Source organism: Microtus ochrogaster, linkage group LG5 (assembly GCF_000317375.1).
Source record: "Microtus ochrogaster isolate Prairie Vole_2 linkage group LG5, MicOch1.0, whole genome shotgun sequence".
NCBI lineage: Eukaryota > Metazoa > Chordata > Mammalia > Rodentia > Cricetidae > Microtus > Microtus ochrogaster.
The window spans coordinates 57570899-57590144 of NC_022031.1; the positions used below are offsets into that span (position 1 = coordinate 57570899).

The 19246-nt window shown below is 41.7% G+C and overlaps 1 protein-coding gene across 2 annotated transcripts in view; it reads right to left on the minus strand.

Annotated features, from left to right (window-relative positions):
* Tox (thymocyte selection associated high mobility group box) overlaps positions 1-19246 on the minus strand; it is a 288085-nt gene that overhangs the window by 115437 nt on the left and 153402 nt on the right. For both annotated transcript variants that reach the window (XM_005362289.2, XM_026786798.1), the window contains one exon: positions 3363-3605. In XM_005362289.2, coding sequence (XP_005362346.1) covers positions 3363-3605 — 243 coding nt within the window. The remainder of the gene's footprint in view (positions 1-3362; positions 3606-19246) is intronic.

Sequence of the window (19246 nt, forward strand, 5' to 3'; positions counted from 1 at the left end):
AGGATGCTGGAGTACCACAGTCAGCTACAGCCGTGTAACAGGTGAGGATGCTGGAGTACCACAGTCAGCTACAGCCGTGTGATAGGTGAGGATGCGAGAGCACAGAAAGATTATTTAAGTGGCTTGAGGTTGCACAGCATTAAGGTGGAAGCCCCAGGATTTGAACTGAGGCAATTCAGCTCAAGGATGGCAATGTTATTGCAGTGATGTACAAGGGTACTCCAAGCAAGGGAAGACGCCTTTAGTGAACGGCCGGCTTGCTTCTGTCTTTTTGACAGAAGAAGATTCAGGATCAAAGTATAAATAACTCTTAGAAAAGTCTTCACTCTAACTTTTTAACTGCCCTGAAAGAGTCACATGGGCAGAGACTTGGGAAAACCATTTTATCTAAGCAGTGCTTATATAATGCATCCTAAGTGTTGCCAGCCGGTGAGTGGTTCCAGCAATCTGTCAGATTCCTTTAACCCCACAAGGTAAGACCCATTGTCCCCAGTTTCCCAGAAGATGAACCAAGAATCTTTATCAGCTGAGCCATTGAGAACCCCCTGAATAACTCGAAGCGCCCACTTTTCATTGGTAAAACCGGTACACTAATGCTTCCTACAGATATATATTTTTAGCTATGAACTAAATGTTTTGTGTCTAACATGTTAGATAACTGTAGGAAACTCTTATTAACAGCAAGACTGGCACTTCTGTTGCCCGTAGTTATTAGAAACAAAATATATAATGAGAAAAATTTAACTTTAAGATACGTTCTCACTAAAGATTATGCATTATAACATTTCAAACAGTAATGTATATGATATATATTAATGTATTTACAGTGAGCATCACAATATCTAAAATATATACAATTTCTGAGTAAGAACTAAAGTATTTCCGTCTCCTTCCTTCATTCAAATACTGAAGTTCTGGAATGGGAAAACGCTAATACAAAGTTGGGATCACAGCTGTAAGAGCAGCAGGTTCCGTGAACTTACATCTGGCAAATACAGTTGGGGCTAGTTGATTCTTCTCTAAACCACCCTGTGTGGCTCCCAGTCATCAGATTTCCAAAACTCACAGCAAATTCCTCCCTGAGATCTGCACATGTTGGCTCTTATCAGCTGTGTCGCTGTTGGAGGAGATCTTGAGAGATCTCCAAAGGAACATTAAATTTCTAGGATTTTTCACTCTGAAATTTTCCCCCCCTTCCACACATTTTTTAACCCCTCCGAAAGAATCTCACGGGAACAGGCTTGCGGAGCACATGTCATCTGTGCCCTGCAGCTATTGTGACCTTAACCCAAGCTTCCTTTACGGGTGAACACCTTTCCAGGCATGGAAACCCACTGAAGTTCTGTGGCTTCTTCGCTTGATTTTAAAGTGAATTTTCGAGCTGCCACATGTTTGTGGACTACACAGGGGTCTCTGTGATGCTCTGCCACGTGTGTTCACATGTGTGATGTTGAACTGTATGCGTGCTTTTGTCGTTTATTTTTTCCCATGAATTTTCTAGCTGCTGCATGGACTTTGGGTAGGTGTGGGTGGTGGTCCTCTGTGAATCACAGCTGAGCACATGCCCCTGCGTGATGCTGAACGGTGTGGTGGGCTGCGACCCTATGGGCCGGAGCTACATTCCTAGGAATGAGTTTGTTGGTTGTTGTCAGGAAGTATGATGATATGTGAGCAGACAGCCTTAACATCCGGTCTTTTCCAAAGAAAGTGATCATTGGTTTTTGTTTTTGTTTTTTTTAATAATTAAAATGGGGGCTTGTAAGGAGCTGCTCATCTTGAGATCCATATCTACTTGGGGATGATGCAGTCATGCGTCCTAGCCCCCACCCCACCTTTGTCCTTACTGTTTTCCCAGCAAAGTTCTTCCAGGTTTCCCCTGCAATCGCTTACTAGATCAATACTGCCTAAGACGGTGGCCGCCAGGTACATGCAATCTATGTCAAGATTATAAAATCAAAAGAAATAAAATTGTTCGTATAACTCCAGGCACAGGGGGTCTGATGCCCTCTTCTGGCCTCCTTGGGAATTTCATACACATGATATACAGACATTTATGGAGGGAAACACGTAGACTCATGAAAATAAATTAGTCCACACTTAAATTTTTTAGAAGATGATGATTGTGTTGGCACACATTTCTTCAGATTTACATCTATGCATGCATTTTTAAGTATTCAACTTCAATTTTTAGGAGGAATATCATGTAGACAGTCTGGTGATGGTAATGTTTCTCACTTCTGACAATACTACAAACGAGCTTTCCCCTCTTGGCTGTGTCTATAGAGGCCGGATTCAGTCCTGTCCACTGTGTGGTGTTAGGTGTTCCAGAAAAGCCCTGCTGGGGTTTCTTTCGACTATCCTGTGAGCCATCCGAATCCCCTTACACTCATGTTTACCAGAAGAATGCCCGTGAAGCCACACAACACAGAGACATTTCTACACACATCGGGGGAACGGTGGTAGGGAACACCCTTTAAGAACTCAGAAACAAGGTTCTCAGCTTGTTCCTTGTGACCCTGTGCTGACAGGAGAGTGACAACTGGACGGCTAACTGGTCAACCAACGAAAGCCCAGGAACATGAATGAAACGTCACTGTTAACCTATGAGGTAGGCTTGGTGCCCTGTTCTCCCCAGGCTGCAACACCAATGACCTCCTTTGTTCCCACTTCTAGGAGTGTAGACCAAAATTATGTTTGTAGACGACATTAAAAATCAGAATGAGGTCCTTTTTTGATAAGATAGTGTTTCTCAATTATGAGATGCTCCTTAGAAATACGGAAGTCCGGACTTCATAGGAGGGCCTGGGAACTCGACTTTTTGCTAATTTCTCGAGGGTAAGATTTTCATCTTTGGATACTTTAAAGTAACAGAATGCCCCGCTGGCTGAAACATCTTGATGGAGACCATTTCAATCAATAGAATTCCACTTCCAAAGCAGAAACAAAACAACTGCTTCCCTGCTCATCTTCAAAGCAAACATGCAGAACCTCAGAGAGCAAATAACAAAATTGAGGCTGACACTTGTTGCTAGGAACCCAACATGAGCCCAGAAGCGATACCACCGACAGTGACCTCTTATCTGGAATCTTGCAAGCCATTTTTCCTAACAGCATCATCAACAGTATTTGGAACCTTGACAAATATGAGAGATTACACAAGTAATTCACTGATTTCAATGTAAAAATAATAATAAAAAAATGACTTTAGAAATTTGCAAGATCTACAGAGACCATTGCTGTAGCTCAAACCTCTCCCTGGTTTTAGCAGGCCGTTAACACGATTTAAAGACCCTTGCATGGAGCTTTCCCTTGCAATTCCTGTGCCATCCAAGCCCAGCACAGTTAGACACGCCCATTCTTACCACAGAGATGGAGTTGGTGAGCAGTGTGCCGTCCTGGCCCAGCATGTTGGACACGGTGATCTCTGGCAGGTCCATGTTTTGCGGATGGAACGGAAGCAGGCCGTTGTGGTTCATGGGGTGACAGAGGGAGTGGTACCCCGACTCCACCTCATTCAGGTGCACCAGAGAGTGGTCGGGAAGGGAAGGAGGGGTGATGGGTGGAATGTTAAAGTCTTCACTTTCCAGACTTGGGCCAGGGTAGGACTGAAAGACAGGAGTTACACAGACGGCTGTTAGCATCCACTTGGTCACTACTGTCAAGCCCAGGGGCACAGTGGCCCTCTGGTGATACCTACCAAAAGCATTACAGATTTGGCTAAGATATTGAAACATTGGGATCACCCTGGTGCTTTGTGTCTCTTATGTATGGAAGAAGATGCCAGTGTTACATCCTCTGCTCCCAGGACATCCTCTTTTGGTCTAAAACCTGCCTCTGTTATGTGGCTTTGTCTTCCTAGGAAGTTGAACTCATCCAGATTTCAATGATCCCATTCAAATTTTCTAGAGTATTAATCTAACTGAATACCTTTCCCCCCCTGAGAATTGTGGCAATTTATAAAATTGTTTGATCAAACATGTTTCATTAGACTCCCTACTGCTTAGATTATGGGATGTAGTAAAAATGAATTTCAGAAATCTGGGGCAGTTGCTTTTCAGTTTGAAAAACCTAACAGCTTATAATTAAAAAAAAATGTTGTTAGTTAAGAAGTAAGCTAAGTCTGTGCCTAAGGGTGTATTCATTGAAAGTTTGTTACAGTTTTAAAATGCTATTAGATGCTAACTTTGCCACTAACATTTTACCATCAAAATAAAAGTGAAGATTGTTCTCATGACCTCTGTGAACATTTATTTGATTTTCTCCTAAAGGCCAATAACACTGCAACCATTTAAATTCATCCCCTTCCACGGTGAAAGACACAAACAGTATTAATACTATATAATAATGATTGTGAAATAAAAGTTAATCAGTAAGATAAATAGCATTAACACATCAGAGATTGCTCTTTTATGACGTAGCTTGGGAACAGGAAGAGATTGAAGAGGAAGAGAAAGGGTATATGAAGACAAGCCTGCTTAAGAAGAGAATATGGGAAAAGTCGAAAATGGGAGAGGAAGCTGAATAAACATTGTTAGCGATTAACATCAATATACAGGGTCAGAAAGAACTTATTTTGTTAAACAGGTGTCATAATAGGAAAGGAAACATTCTGGCCCGGATAATTCTTACAAGTCAATCTTTCAAATTCCAGGGGCCTTCAAGGTTGGTGTGCATGGGTAACAAAGATTCTCTTGTCTAACTGTACAGCGCCTGCTACAGTGTGTAAGATTTGAAACGCGCAGGCAGTGTGGAGGAGCCAAAGAAAGTAGTGTTCTGTGTTCATTGGGTGTTCAGCCAATAAGCTTTATGCCTCCCTGTCCAAATGCCTGGGGTTATGTTTTCCAGATGGCGTCTATTTGTCTAACAGAAAGAAAATCTTCAACTTGCACTTGCTAAATGTTGAACAAGTTCTGATCTATTTGCTTAGGTGCCGTCAGAAGGCACAATTAGAGGAAGAGCTACTTGGAACATCTGGAGTCTGGAGGTGCTCATGAAGAAGAATGTGCAGGTAACATCCAAAGGCCGTGAAGGGAAGGTTTGCAGCCTCTTCACAGATACTTTTTCTTAAACATACAACAATCTGCTTAAAAAAAAAATACCACCAGTTCTAAAAGTTTAGTGACCCTTACTAAAGTCTTTCATTAGTAGTGTAATTTTTTTATGTCTCAAAAACAATTTAGTGCCCTGTGTCAATATTGTAAGTTTGGTTACCTGGAAATACAGACCCCAGCTCGCAGCTCCTTGTAGGAGGATTCAGTCTAAGATACGAAAAGACCCAATGAAGAAGGAGGAAACTGTGTATTTCGCCACTACTGTGTCACATAAAGTACGGCAAAGGCCCTTTCACTGTCCTGTCTTCATGAAAGCCTTCGAACCACCTTCTCTGTGTGGCTCTTGTTCCTCCTTTTGCTCATGAGGAAACTGGGGTCCAGAAGCTCTGTAGTGACTGACTTAGTTCGTGTGTGTGGGAAGAGTGAAAAAGGAAAGAAGCCATTTTACCCCTTCCCTCCCTTTCTCTCTCTTTGTTGGGATCCAACCCAGGGTTCTGCAGATGAGAGACTGCTGTCCCTGAGCTCCACTGCTAATTGTTACCATTTTATCTGACCAAATGATGCAAAACACCTTTGTTACACAAACTGTCCACAGTTTCAGAATTATGACCGCCACCAGCTTACTCTTCCTTGTCTTAAATCCTACCCACCAAGATGAACTATTTGCTTGACATAAGCACAAGAATTCACAATCTCTCTCTCTGCCGGCATTGCAGATCCTGAGGTTTTGCTGCACAACGTTTAAGACGTAAATTGGTGCCTGTTTGAAACTTTCCTCCATAAGGCAAAACTAACACAGCAGTAAGGCAGAAAGCTGGTTTTAATTTCAGAAGTGCCATTAACCGTCCAAAAATACTCAGGGATATTTCAGCCAGGGTGTACCGTGACTTTACATTCTAGAGTTTCTTCGGTAGTTAAATCTTAATTTGTGGAGTTTGAAGGGAAGGTTTAATTGGTATCGACTTACACTCGGTGATAACAATTGCACTTCAATTTAGCTAAGCTACATGGTTTATTTTCATGTAATTACACATTAAGGTTATTTAATCCGTACAATTATATGCCAAAGCCGCAGACTCCACAACTTAACTGGTAATGCGTAGTTATGTGGGTCAAGAATTTTAACAACGTAAGGTTACTTAGCAGTTCTGTCTCTTACATCTGAAGCCGTGATGTGGTTATTTGCCATGAGCCTATTAGAGAGTAACTGATGCCCTATAAAAGTAACATTGTAATTCTTTGAGCGTCAAAACGTACCAGGAGTTTTTAGAAGTGTAACAGCAGACGTATTTTTTTTTTTTTGAACATGGAAATGAATCTCCAGTGCTGGCTTCTATGACATGGCAGGTAACTCTGATTCCAGACCTGACTTGGGGGTGTGTGAACAAGTGAGCTTTCTGTTACATTCAGTTTGGAGGGACACAGCACAATAGGGTGTGATTCAATTATTTTTTTAAAATATTTATTTATTTATTATTATATACAATATTCTGTCTGCGTGTATGCCTACAGGCCAGAAGAGGGCACCAGACCTCATTACAGATGGTTGTGAGCTACCATGTGGTTGCTGGGAATTGAACTCAGTACCTTTTGGAAGAGCAGGCAATGCTCTTAACCGCTGAGCAATCTCTCCAGCCCCCGTGATTCAATTCTTATTTGTGAGAGTGCTTGTTAGGATTTGTATTTAGCATTTGTTAAATGAATAAAAAAAGATCACCAAATTCATGCATTCATGAATGAATGAGTGTGAAACTCTGTGTTTCAAAGCACGAAGCTTGTGAATATATTTCAATTATTTCCCAGGCTTAAATAATTACCTTCTGTACCCAAGACTGTCTTGCCCAGTTCATAGCACAGAGGGCAACAGTCACCTCACACCGTGCCCAACAGTCAAACTGTCCTGTGAAAAGACTGATGGCTGCAACAGCCCAACGGAGGCTGGGCAGAGGAGTCTGAGGGCATTTTCCTGTGACTTCAGGGTCCAGTGTCTGAGTGTCCCATGACCTGGCCTGGAAGGGACTTCTTTCCCATCCCAGAGAACATAAACAATTCATAACACAGTTTATGAACTCTGGCTCTCAGAACTGTTGGCACCTAATTCTCTCAGTGTCGCGAGGGCACATGGGGTGACAGCTAGGGAGCCTGAGGTCAGGTCATGGCAAGTCTGAGCCCCATCCTCAGAGTCTGCTGAAAGGAGTAAGAATTCTGATCACAGCAACAGAACATTCCAGAAGGACCAGCTTGGTAAGACTAAGGTAAGGCCATCCTGTGCACACAGGACCAGACGTAGTACTCACCAATATGGTCCCTTTCTGTTTCCCACTTAGTTTTCCCCTCCCATTGTGGCCTGGATTCTAAGCAATCAACCCTCCCAGGAACAATGATCATGTGATCCTTTCTAAGGTCTCCATATTCCTATAAGGCAACAATGCTACTTTTTAAAAAAATAGCTTGACATAGAGGTTACCTTAGAGTTTATCCTATGTACTAGGAGGCTCCCTTGGGCAGAATGCAGAGAAAGATAGGTACGAAGTTTCCAAGTGGTACTGACTTCTTGGTTAGCATCTACAGTCTCACATCAGAGGCCAGAATCTAAACCATTTGCCTCCCTTGCTTCCAACAAATACAGAAGCCACTGATCACCATCTCCATAAATAGAAGGAAGTACTCAGGGACTGCGAGGTAAAATGCATTCCTATACTTTCCATTTTCCTGTTGAAATTCGCCTTGATGAAAGGTAATTTGGAAACAGGCATGCAAATAAACTAATCTAAGCACATTTGCCATGATCCAGTGACGCAAAAGAACTCAGAGCTCCCTTGATTGCAGGCTCTTCACTGCTCACAGACACAAGGAGCTCTCATGGCAATACAGGTGCTGAACCTCACTGTGTTCTGCAGAATCCAAGCACCACTGAGCGTGGGCTGGGACAGGGCATACTAGAAGGGCTCAGTTAATTCTGGAAAAACAAGTGAACTAGGCTTCAAGGGGATTGTTTGAAGCATTAAAGTAGCAACTTTAAACTGTTCTCCTCTTCAAGAGAGTATGTTTGTAGTTGTAAATAGCCAGGATCCGTGGCTATTTTATTGATTTTTATTGAGCTCTACATTTTTCTCTGGTCTCCTCCCTGCTTCTCCCTGCTCTCCCAAAAACCTGGAAAAGTGGTATCTGCCCATTTCACCCAGAAAGTGCCACCTCGTTCTCTGATGAGGCTTGGATGGGCTGCGAATGGTAATGATTCCTTTAGTGACCACAGAGTGTCACAACCTGTTGGAAAGTCTTGCAGCTATGGAGTTCAACAGTTAAGTCTGCATCTAGGGTCTTTAGAGCACTCAGGAGTTTGGTGTCTGAAGCAAGTTTTGTAGTCCTCTTGAGCCTATTTTGAAACTCAGTTCATAGAGATTTTAGGAGCATTTAAAACATACATTAAAAGCCCAATAGGTTATGTTCTCCAGATAAAATGTGCCTGGAAAGGGGCTGTTGCTAAATAAATTTGTAAGTGTCTTAGACTGGATCACGTCTGAATGTCTAATAACAATATACTAGTATAATAATAATAATAATAATAATAATAATAATAATAATAATAATAATACTTCTAGACAGTCTGTTGGGGGCTGGATGTTTAACACACTGAGATTATATAGGCCTTGCTATCTATTTGTTATTGATAAGACCTGATAATGGAGAAATGTATATTTCTCCATTTGTTTTTAAACAAATATTAGTGTATTTAAACAAACAGCCAAAAATCAAGTTTCACACTTAGTTGAGTGGAATTAGATTGCATGTCTTTATTGTCTTGTGTGTGCTTGCATGTGTGTATGCAAACCAGTAACATATATGGGTCCATGATGTAGGCACATGTTTGTGTGCACAGGGCATTTGCGTGTGCATGTGTGTGTGTTGTGTGTGTGTGTGTGTGTGTGTGTGTTAGTACAGGCCATAGATAAATGCTGGGTGTTTTCTTCAATCCTCCTGCTTAAAAATTTTACTATTTTTAGTTGATATGTATGGGTGTTTCAGCTGCATATATGTCTGTGTGGCATGTATCAGCATTGCCAGAAGAGGGCATCAGATAACTTGGGACCAGAGTTACAGATGCTTGCTATCCGTCACGTGTGTGTCAGGAACTGATCCTGGGTCCTCTGGGACAGCAGTCAGTGCTCTTAAGGTGTGGACCATCTCTCCAGCCCTGCCACCTTAGTTTCGGAAACCAGGTCTCTCACTAAACTCAGAGCTTGCCTATGGAGCTGGCTGTTCGGCCAGGGAGCTCCCATGATTCTCCTGGCTCCATCTTCCCAGCTCTAGGAATATAGGCATAGGGACCTGCACCTGGCCTTTATAGGGACTGGGGATTGAACTCATGTCCTCATGCTTGTGTGGCAGGCCCTTGCCCAACTGAGGCGTCTATCTAGTCCCTACAGCGTGTGTTTAAATCAAAGAATAAAGTCATAGTGAACAGAGAGTGTGCAAGGAAAACTGAAATGATGGGACTGACTTACTCGGGAAAGCCAATAACTTGGTTCCTTAAGGAGCCCTGCAGCCATGCACCCTGGAACTGCTGCATTCCCATCCAGGCCAAACGTGGAAGCATTTGTGAGCCAAACCATGCCAACCATGCACAAACAATGTATTGCCAGCCTCCTGGTTGTGTCCTGGATTTGGGGTGTGTGTCAGGGGTCTCCCGGGACAATTTTTGGCAAAGAGGCAAATTGCTAAGGAAAGGGTTCAATTCTAAGCCTACAACCAAAGAGTCCAGGGTTAGGAAAAATCCAGGGAACATTCTGCTCAGCTTTGGATGGATCTGCTTGCGGGGGCCATTTTAGCCATTTGACTAAAGCCAACATCATGCGCAGCCTTCTCCAGGCCCTGTTGCAGTGCAACAGGAAAAGGGAGTTCTCACCTACCTTCTGGAAGGTCTCAATCTCCTGACTGTTTAATTGCATCGGTACACACTTCATGAGTCACCCTGCTTTACATATCCCATGCCCTGAGTATCCTGTTTACATTATTTTCTCCGTCTGCAGCCCACATTTCCTTTTCTACAGCCTGGTCTTTATTTTGTCCTCCCATTCCACATCACTGCATCTGCAAGTGGAATGTTAATTACGCTGACTTTATTTTGGGCCATAGAGATTTCAGGTTTTCATATCATCCAGTGAGAGAGTTAATTCATGCTGACCAGAAACAAATAATAAAGAGTTTCTTGTAGTTTTTTGTCTTTTCTTCTCTTTCCAAAAATCTAATCTCTACCAGTGGGGCATTATATTTTGTGGGTCCTGACCACATATTGCAATCATTATGCATAGCACTCAATCTCTGGTGACAAGAAGTCCCATAACTCAGAAGAATTCAAAAGATAGCATCTTGTACACATCTTTAAATTATGTGATGGACTCATGCAGTCATGCAAACACCAAAAATATGGCTATCGTTAGAGTGCTGTAAAATATGGTTCTCATATAAAACATTATTTGAAAAGATAAATAAATACTACTGCCATCAAACATATCCAGGATGCCTTAATTTTTAATCTGTAACGTAATTTCTGAAAGTCAAGGGCAGAAAAATGCCAATGTTTAAACATGTTTTATCTTCTGTTAGTGAGTATTCTCACTGCAGGATTCAAACAACTCAATGGAAAGCAAAGTGAGCTGAGAAATTTAGCTGAAAAAAAAAAATCCAAAAACCAAAACTAAACTCAACACCCCCGCCACCAATCTCTATACACATTCTGAAGTTCAAACCCTGCAATGCAGAGGTGATTTTCCCCAAAGGCTTTGAACAGCATCAGTTCAATCTCTAATTTCTTTTGAGAAGACCTCCAGAGTTAGATCTTTTTCTGATTCCTTTGTGTCTGCATGAACATGGGTTGATAGCTTGAGACTAAAATGTATTGCTGTAGAAAGCCTTGGTCTGTTACATAAATCATCTTAACACTCAGCAAGAATTGTCCAACAGTGCCATTGATGTGCCCAAGCCAATGATCCTGAAAACAATTTTTTTCTTTCTTCACATGCTAGACAATAGCCATAAATCATCTTCATTTAAAAACACACAATCTACTAATTTTTCAACCAATAGTTATCAAAATAAAATTTGGGGGCAGAAAGCATAACATTTATTTTAGTTTTGCTCATTAATTTTTAGAACCTTGTTAAAAATAGATAATTCATGTTCATTGAGTATAGAGACGTTTGTTGAATGCCTAATACGACTATGATGTTAAAGATATTCTGCAAAGAGCAAGTTGAACTACAAAAAAAAAAAAATCAGAAAACAGTCTGTAGGAAGGAGCAAACTGGAAGCAGAATAGGAAATACAAGTCCCCTGTAAAGGCCATATGCTTGAAATGTCAAACTAGGTGATCACAGAAGGCAATGGAAGGGGAATTGTGTAGTGCCAGAATGTTAAAGTGTTGCTAAGTGCAGATTACACAGACCAGAGGGCATGCTGATCAGATCTTTCTGTTCAAATGTGCTGAGGGAGGACCGTGACGTGGACCCAGGCCTGAACAGGCAGCTGCAACGAGGTTCAAAGTAAGGCCTTCCCCGGCAAGACCAATGTCACCAATCAAAGCAGAGTGGGGTACGGAGCCAGAGCAGACCTCTGCTGGCACTGGGGTGTAAGAATAGAGCTTAGTTAGAAGAAACCAGAATGCAAACCTGTGTGAATCTAGAAAATGGGGTCTACCTGAGCATACCCCGAGAATCCAGGAGCTAGGACTAGAGAGGAGCTGAGGTCAGATAAATAAACTGGACCTTCAAGCATTCTGGGAGTCACGAGACCAGCACTTACACCAGATGTGCATGGGACATAGTTTGCCTGACCCACATCTGTCTTTCATGGCTGTCGCTGGTAACAAAGAGCTTCTTCTGCCATTCTTTATTAATGATCTTGTAAAGAGAATCGCTTCCTGTTTAGGGTGTCCTCACAGTATATTAGAGGACATTTTAAAACCAATCATGGGGTGTGGTTGTCATAAATAAGGGAAGACAAGTGCGAAAACTGTAACCGGTTCCCTGACAAAAGTGTGCACCCTTTACTCATGTGGGTGATGAGGGAAAGCCGGCCAAAGCTGAGGAATTGCTTCAAGATCGCGGTGAGGGCCATACCTGATTTTCAGCAACAGGCCACTGTTCCATGTTTGCTGTTTACTGGGCTAAATGAAGTATTTCATTTCAATGTCTAATATATAATCCTAGATAAAAATGTAACATATACTTCCTCAACTGTTTTCTTTTTTAATTCTTATGAGTGGATACACCCAGAGATCTTATTTTACAAATTGTTTTATATAAATAGCCCAAGTAGACCAAGTTTTGAAAAAGATGAACAGCTCTGAAACGTCCATCTGTCCAGGGCCTTTCTACTGCACACTTGATATTCCATTTTGACCTTGGTTTTCATTCTTACTAGGAAAAATCCTTTCACAGGGGTCTGATTTAGGAGATAGAAGCGCCAGGCACAAATTTCGAGCACCTGTTTGTTAGTAAGAACTACCACTTTGTTTCTTCAGTTTTCAGACCCTAAGACTATACACTAGAGACAACGGCGATTAGCTCACGAAGAGATTGTCATGGTGAAATAAGAAAATGAAAGAATGTACAGGCTATGGGTGATGCTCTCTCTGGTTCAGGAGAAAGCAGTCAACACCCGTAAGATATATTTATTTCAACACTGTGTAATTCAACCTTTTCACATATGATGATCACCAATGGGTTCCACTGCTAATGAACACCAGTTAGACCATTGTTTAAATCTCTGTATATAATTTCATTGTTCGGTAACTTATTTCATGTGGCTTTAATTTTGGCTCTCTAGACTTTCCCCAATTTTCCTGTTATGAATCACTGTAGTGAATCCTATCTATTTATTTCCTTAGAATATCCTACAGTTCTATGTTTATGCTCAAACGGAATCACAGGGGGCTAAAAAAATTTCATGTTTAAAATAGTGTGTTGAAATCTAATAAATTTTGTCAACGTATTAAGTAAAAAAAAAAAAAAAAAACAACTTATGGCTTTCTCCTGTTCCTAAGTATGTGTAAAATGAGCAAATCTGGCAGGGTTTCTGGGCTTCAGTCTCCATGTCTGCAGTGTGGACCTGCAGCGGCGCAGTGCACCAACAGTCTAGTGGGGGGGGTGGCAATCACCATGCATGACAAGCCAATCCAGATGCTGCAAACAGTCACCTTACATAAACATAAGACTTTTATATGTGAGCAGAGATGCATTTGCTGACTCTGTAGCTTAAAAAGTTCAAGAAACTATTGTTTCATTTGATCCAACCTAGTGTTTCTCTAAGCACCCTACACATGTGACACCGTGCAGCTCTCTTCGTGGGGAAAAGAACTGAGGCTCAGATGCCAACAAGTGACACAATTTTAAAATTGAATGAAGCCTCATTGGGCAAAGATGGAGGCTACCCTTCCCGAGCCCAAAGAGTTCACGTCAGATTTACTTTTCGGTGTTTTCCACGTCACTCAATCTACCTCAGCCTCCTTGATCGGTTGTAAGGATCGAAGGAGATGTTGGCAAAGCTTTTCCTTAGTTTCCCTGGCAGAACTTGGTAGTTGGCAGTCACTTTCAGTTTTATGAATCTAATTCATACTTGACATGAGGATGGGGCCTACTAACTTAATCTTTCAGCAAACTTAAATGTCCTACTAAAATTCATCATTCGCTTCAGAGCATAAGAAATAGATGACAAATGAATGGAGCAAGATGGCGGCCGAGTAAGATGGCCAGGCTTGTGGCTGTCTCCTCACAGAGAGGCTAACATGACCAGCTATACAGCCACTATGCTGCCTTCACAAAAGCCTGGACCCTGAGAAACTGGCTAACCCCCAGTTTCTGGTTTCCGAAATAAAGACCCCCTTTGAGTATGGATAAGGATGAGTTCAGCTTCCCACAAAAAAAGTGCTGTGTAGAGCTTCCACCCCTTACCCTCATGCCCTCCAAAACCTTTCTGCTTTATGATTTCAGGAAATAAGAACTCACAGTAGGCTTAGTTCTTGGAGAATGCCCTTCCCACTGTATCCAGAAAAGCTTTCATTGTTGGTCTCAACCCGTGACCCTCAGAGATCTGGTGAACTATCCCATCTCAATAATTTGGTGCTGATCTTAGCAGTCACTTGGCTTTCCTGGTGACAGGGTCAATAACCAGAACCAACAGACATCTAGGACAGTATGGAGAACACATTCTGAGGCCACCAACTGAAGCCAACCTATTAGGGATTCTACTAAATATTTTAACTATCTATACAATTAAATAAGGTAGGTGGGATGAAGCAGAGGAAAAAAAATACAGAAATAAATCAAAATTAAAGTGAAACCTCTTTGAGCTTCTGGGAAGTGTAGCTGGTTGTGTTTCCAAGCCCAGGAACTGAAAGTACTGAAGGAAACTTGACACTTCTGAAAGGTGTCTGGGGTGGCAGGTGAGGGGACAGCAGAAAGAACCAGAGATCTGGGGTGAGTGGAAAAAAAATCCCTCAGGCCCTGGCATTGTTCTTGTACTAACATGAACATGATCTTTCCTACTTGACATACTAAGGTTTTGGTAATTGTTTAGAACAAACTTTAATTGCCTTGGAAACAGTTGGCACACACAGGCATCATGACTCAACACTACTGTTCGGAGACTGAAATGCCACTATGTTTTTAGGCATTCTTTGGTGACAAGTTTATTAGGACTGATCCAAAATAGTGTGCTATAAACACACAGTTGAACACAAAAGGTCAGGCTCATCGAGGTGTTATAAAAAAAAAGAAATTCAAAGTATAACTGCGAACAAGGCAAAGAATTAGTTTCAAACTATTCTTTGTGTGATGGTCAGCTGTGTTCTATTGCACAGGCTGCAATTGCCCCATTGCCTGCATGGCTTCCAGTCTCTGGAGGTCCCCTCTCCCCATGGAGCCAACCTAGCTCCAAATGGAGCCTGGCATTTCCGAGATCTGTTTTTACCACTAATGCGGTTCCATTCACATGTTTTCATAATTTTTATCACTTGAGATGCATTTCCCTAATGCCTGAAAAAACAGGCTATTAGACAATTATAATGAAATGCTGCAGCATGCCCGGCAACAAACATTCATTTTTCTGAAAGTAAAAAATGAGTCTTATATTCACAAATCCCACCGCTTGGAAATGTATATGATACACAACATTTAACCTGTCAGCAGCCTCATTAGTGTCTATGAGTAGAAACTGGCAATCAGGGGATGGTGAGCTTCACATGTGTTTATGTTTTAAAATGTTCCCGAAATAGCTCTGCTGGCAGGGTTGAAACACAACCCTTCCCTGGGACAAATGGCGCTCAGTCTCCATTTTACGGTCTATTTACATTTTTAAGAAATTTGTATTTCACACATGGATCGTCATTTGTAATTAACAGAGCCAACAGTCTGCAAAGCAATCATGAAATAAAATAGTAATTAATAATGACGATAAATTTAAGTTTAACTATGCTGGCGCATAAGTGTTCCAGAGAATACACAAGAAAACTGGTGCACCTTTAACGAGCGTGAGTTCAACGGTGTCTGTTTGTATGGTGCCGGTATTCAGTATCCACACAACCATTAAGACATTTTCATAAAGTGGAAGAAATATGTGAGCTATTTCAAGATATAATGAAGAGAAACAGACTTTCATGTAAGAAGCCAATTTAGGAAGAAAACAACATAAACAATAGTAACTTGTGTATTCAAGTGAGGCATCTTTTAAATTTTGAGTAATGAAGATGTCAAGCCAAATGCTAGAGTAGTTTAACTTAATTAGGTGGCCTATTTTTCCAGGCATCCTTTCATTTCCCATTGAAAACTCAGCTTGTATGGGAGGCAACAGGAGCAATTTTGTCTGTAATGAATACCTCAGGGACCGCACAGTAATCACGTGGATGTGGGATTGAGGACTGGTTTGAGTAACTAGTCTGTGCTTGCTAAGATGCCAGACTCTGTTGGGCTAACTATATTACTCGATGCATGCAGCTCCATCATTTTATTGGGCCTGTGGTCAAAAAGTCAAGTTTACTTCAGAAAAATTTCCAAAAGGAACCAATCTAAAAGCAATCGGTCTAATCTTTAGTTCAAATTTATGACACAATCATGGACGTTTTATGGCCCATGTTAAAGAATTTTTTTTCTTTACAAATACTCTTAAAAACACTACTACCCTTTCTATGTTCTTTTTGCCATACCTCATTTATACTCTGATCTACAGTGTTTTCTCATTGGGAAAGCATAAATTACAAAATAGTCATTGGCGTGTCTGCAAAGTTTAGAACATCATTCTAAGAACAGGTTTGAGAAAACATTGGTGCAACGATGAACTTGGAGAGTCAAGTGGCCACAGGGCTATGGGATTGTTAATTACAAACAGCAACAAGTTGCTGTGACAAAGATTCCTGTTATTGCAGAAGAAGAAAGAACGGGAAGCCATGACATACACCCAAGAATAAGCTATCTCAGGGGCCACAGAGAGCACTGATGAAGAAAACCAGATGATACTCATCCCTGTGATGTCCTTAATTTAGAAGGTCGCTGGCATCTTAAGACACATCTGAGAAGCAATGAAAGGCGCTGCACTGCTGCTGGGAGCCAGAGAGAAGAACTTAACATGGTGAGCCATAAGCAGGGCGACACAGACGGTGGAACCTGGACGCCTGATGGAAATCCTGTTCAGGCAGGAAGCCCAGCTTCCCACCACCATGCTATGCTTTCTGGCATAATAGTCCAGATAAATTCTAAATAGATATTGTTATATCTATTTACGATATGCAGCAAGATATGGGGCTCATATACATAGAAATGGTTACAAGGATGAGTGTGGCCACCATCACAGAGGAGCCCTTATCTATGTGTGTGGCAAGGGTAGCATCCACCCACTTGGGAGATCTCAAGGATGTGAACGATGGTCTTCAAGCTCCATCTCCTGACTTGTTCTCTCTACATGTCCACTCTGGTATCTTAGTCTAACTCCGTTGTCTCACTCAGGGGTGGCAAGAAGGCTGAGGGCTCAGAGGGACTTCTGTCCCCTTCTCATCTGGATCTCCTATAGTCTTTACACTTTCTCTCAAAGTGGACAACCCTGATCCTGCAAGGTCATGCGCTATCTAGCAACGTGGTCCCTTCAGACAGGGTTCAGATGCTTATATTGCAGGTTAAAACAAGGTGAATAGCCCAAGTGCCCAGTACGGCTACACCTGCTAGAGCAGAAAATAGTCAGTTTTGCAAGCATGGTGTCAGGGTGCCATGGCGTTGTTATGGGCTTTTATTACATACTTGTCAGTCTTATTATCCTGATGTATTCCATTTAAAACCTGCCTATCAATGACCAAACCATATGCAAAACATTTTAAGGGTCTGTATACACTAGTTTAAGAGGTAGGGAGTGCACTTGGCAGATAGGGCAAGGAGCCCTTTGAGACTGTCTAAAAGAATATCATTAATTTTTACAGGGTTCTTTCATTTCTGGAGCAGTTCCAGCCTAGGCTTTCTATAAAAATCTTCTCAAGTTAAGGATTATGCTGTATGCTTGCAGAAGCATTGCAGCAAAAACCCTGTTCCATATGCTGCTACTTAGCAACCTAGTCCGTACGTTCCACAGCAGGCACTGAGCTGAAAACTGAACAGGAATTAAAATGTTGAGTGCAGCCATGAGCAGAGTTGTCCGGGATTACTAAGCTGTGCAGCTGTTTGATGTGAGGCAGGAAACGGAACAAAACTCTTTGCTTTCCGCCAGGATGACTGAGATCTTATTTATGGTTGCCTCAAGGATACCTTGATTGAAATTCCCCCAAAAGAATGGGTAATGAATTCTTGAACACAGTATATTGCAGGAAACAAAAAGAATATTAAGTGCAAAGTTTAGCAAAGGCCTTTTGACTCGGGTAATTTGTGAAGTTCATTTGTATTATCTTTCATAAGTCTAACGTTTTTTTTGTTTTGTTTTGTTTTGTTTTGTTTTTCGAGACAGGGTTTCTCTGTATCTTTGATGCCTGTCCCGGAACTAGCTCTTGTAGACCAGGCTGGCCTCGAACTCCCAGAGATCCGCCTGCCTCTGCCTCCCGAGTGCTGGGATTAAAGGTGTGTGCCACCACCGCCCGGCTAGTCTAACTTTTAAAACAACCCATTCTAAAAAATGCAAAACAAAGCCAAGCATGTGCATACACTCTGCATTGTTTACACAGAAATATCTTGCTGCTGGCTCACTTAGCCGCCATATCTTTAGGAAGCACAGAATTATTTGCATCTCTTTATTCCTTTATTATAAACAACCACCGCATTGGAAATAGTCTTAAGAACTCCTGACCAAAATATTATGAAAAACAGTGCTGGTGGTTTGATTTTAGTAAGGAATTAATATTCCACACTGTACTCAAATTTAGAACTCTAAGGAGCTGAATTGAAAAGATGCAGATATTCTGAAGTTGCCATTCTTTATCCGAAACTCCTTAAGACGGACATAATGATTCTCTGCGAGCGAGCAGCTGCCTTATAACAGTAATCATTTATTGAGTTTGTGTTTCTACTGTTTCAAACAAATTCAATTAGCCTTCACACTTCAAAACCCTAAAGGCCCAAAGAGATGGTACTGGCTTGCTTTAATCTAATAGTAATACTAAACTTGTCAGTACAGTTTTGGGATTGATGGTTAGAAGCAAATTAATAGTAACATTTTTCATTTTTTAATCAAACAGTCCTATTCAGAACTACCTATGGGTCCTGGAGGGTATTTAGCGGCAGGAATTCAGGGAAGGAAGAATTCTGCATGCAAAGCTTGCCTTTCAGAGAGGTGCATGCACCGATGTCCTCGATAGTGTGGGAGTCGGCAGAGTCTGGGTCTCTGAACATCACAATGACCTTTATGGTTGGACCATATAGTGGAGCGTCTAGAATGTCTGTCAGACATGGCAGTGGTCATAATGACTCCTAACTAAATGCTGAGTTCATGGAGGTGTGCACGCCTGTTGTTAGGTAAGCAGGAGACACTCGCTCACAGGCAGCCCTCCTACTCTGTGCACTAGACTATGTTTTCTGACAACCACCATGAAAGAAAACGCTGCTGTACGTAGGCTCTTTGCACTCCCTCTCCTCTCAGTGGTCAAACAAACTCAAGCCAATAAATAGGCACTGAAAACTACTACCTGGGAGTTCATGCTTTCAGTGACTGGTATATGAAAATCCCCGGCA